This window comes from Grammomys surdaster, unplaced genomic scaffold (genome assembly GCF_004785775.1).
Source record: "Grammomys surdaster isolate TR1022 unplaced genomic scaffold, NIH_TR_1.0 111875, whole genome shotgun sequence".
In the NCBI taxonomy this organism is placed as follows: domain Eukaryota; kingdom Metazoa; phylum Chordata; class Mammalia; order Rodentia; family Muridae; genus Grammomys; species Grammomys surdaster.
In genome coordinates, this window is record NW_021611583.1 from 9,975 (window position 1) to 11,419 (window position 1,445).

Consider the following 1,445-nt stretch of genomic DNA (forward strand, 5'->3'; position numbering starts at 1 on the left):
CACAGTCACAGAGTTTTATTCACTATGAATTATTTGATGTCTTTTAAGGGCTGAAGAAGTATAAACTTTTTAAGACCTTTGCAAGATTTCTCTCCAGTATGAACTGCCATGTGTCGAGTAAGGCTATAAACATTAACAAAGGCTTTGCCACATTCCACACACTTGTGTAGATTGTCTTCAGAGTGAATTGCTTGATGTCGTACAAGGCATGAGGACTGTTCACACTTGTAAAATTTGTCTCTAGTATGAACTGTCTTATGTCTCCTAAGGGATGAGCGATAACGGAAGGCTTTGGGGCAATTGTCACACTTGTACGGTTTCTCTCCAGAATGAATTGTTTGATGTTCCTGAAGACTTCTACTATATGAAAAAGTTTTTCCACATTCTTCACATTTATAGGGATTCTCCTCAGAATGGAATGTTTGATGTCTGGTAAGGGATGAAGAGAAGCGGAAACATCGGCCACAGTCTTCACACTTGTAGGGGTTGTCTTCAGAGTGAAATATTTGATGTCTTCTAAGGGATGAAGATGAGGAAAAACATCTCCCACACTCTTCACACTTGTAGGGGTTGTATATAGAGTGAATTGTTTGATGTCTTCTAAGGCAGGAAGATGAGGAAAAAGATGTTCCACACTCACCACACTTGTAAGGTTTCTCTCCAGTATGAACTGTCTTGTGTATCCTAAGGGCTGAGAGACAACGAAAGGCTTTATAACATTTTCCACACTTGTAGGGTTTCTCGCCAGTATAGATTTGTTCCTGTTCCTGAAGGTATAGAGGAGGGGAAAATCTTTTGATACATTCTTCATACTGGGAGAGATTTTCTCTACAGTGAATTCTTTGATGTTGTTTAAGGAATGAAGGATAGCAAAAGAATTTTCCACATTCTTGACACTTGTAGGTTTTCTCTCTAGAATGATTTCTCTGATGTTGCTTGAGCATTGAAGGATAGTAAAACGATTTGCCACATTCTTCACACTTGTAGGGTTTTTTATCAGTATGGTTTTTCTGGTGTATAAAAAGTGACGAGCGAGTACTAAAGGCCTTACAACACTCTTCACACTCATAGGGTTTGTCTCCAGTATGAAGTCTCTGGTGTATGGAAAGTGCTTTATGAGAACTCAAGGCCTTACCGCATTCTCCACACTTGTAGGGTTTCTTGCCTACATGAATTCTCCCTCGTTTAATAAGGAGTGATTTACAAATAGTGGTCTTGCTGTAGTAGTTAGAATCATTGGGTGTTATTCCTGTTGAGACAAAGTTGAGATATGAACAAAAGTTAAGCAATATTCTTTATACTTATATGGATAATTTTTTAAAATGAAGACATTGACTCATATATATTTAACCATAAATAAAAATCTGCAGTATATTTCAATACCTGTAAGCACTGAGCAAAATTCACAAATAGAGTTGGTGCAAAGAATGTGTACTTTTACTGGA

The 1,445-nt window shown here is 37.6% G+C and overlaps 1 protein-coding gene across 1 annotated transcript; it reads right to left on the reverse strand.

Annotated features, from left to right (window-relative positions):
• On the reverse strand, window positions 1-1,293 carry LOC114635551 (zinc finger protein 93-like; the record flags this gene model as incomplete). Its single annotated transcript, XM_028784082.1, has 1 exon — window positions 1-1,293. A coding segment is annotated over one exon (1,264 nt), but the record flags the coding sequence as incomplete, so codon positions are not given.
• Between the last annotated feature and the right edge of the window lie 152 nt (window positions 1,294-1,445).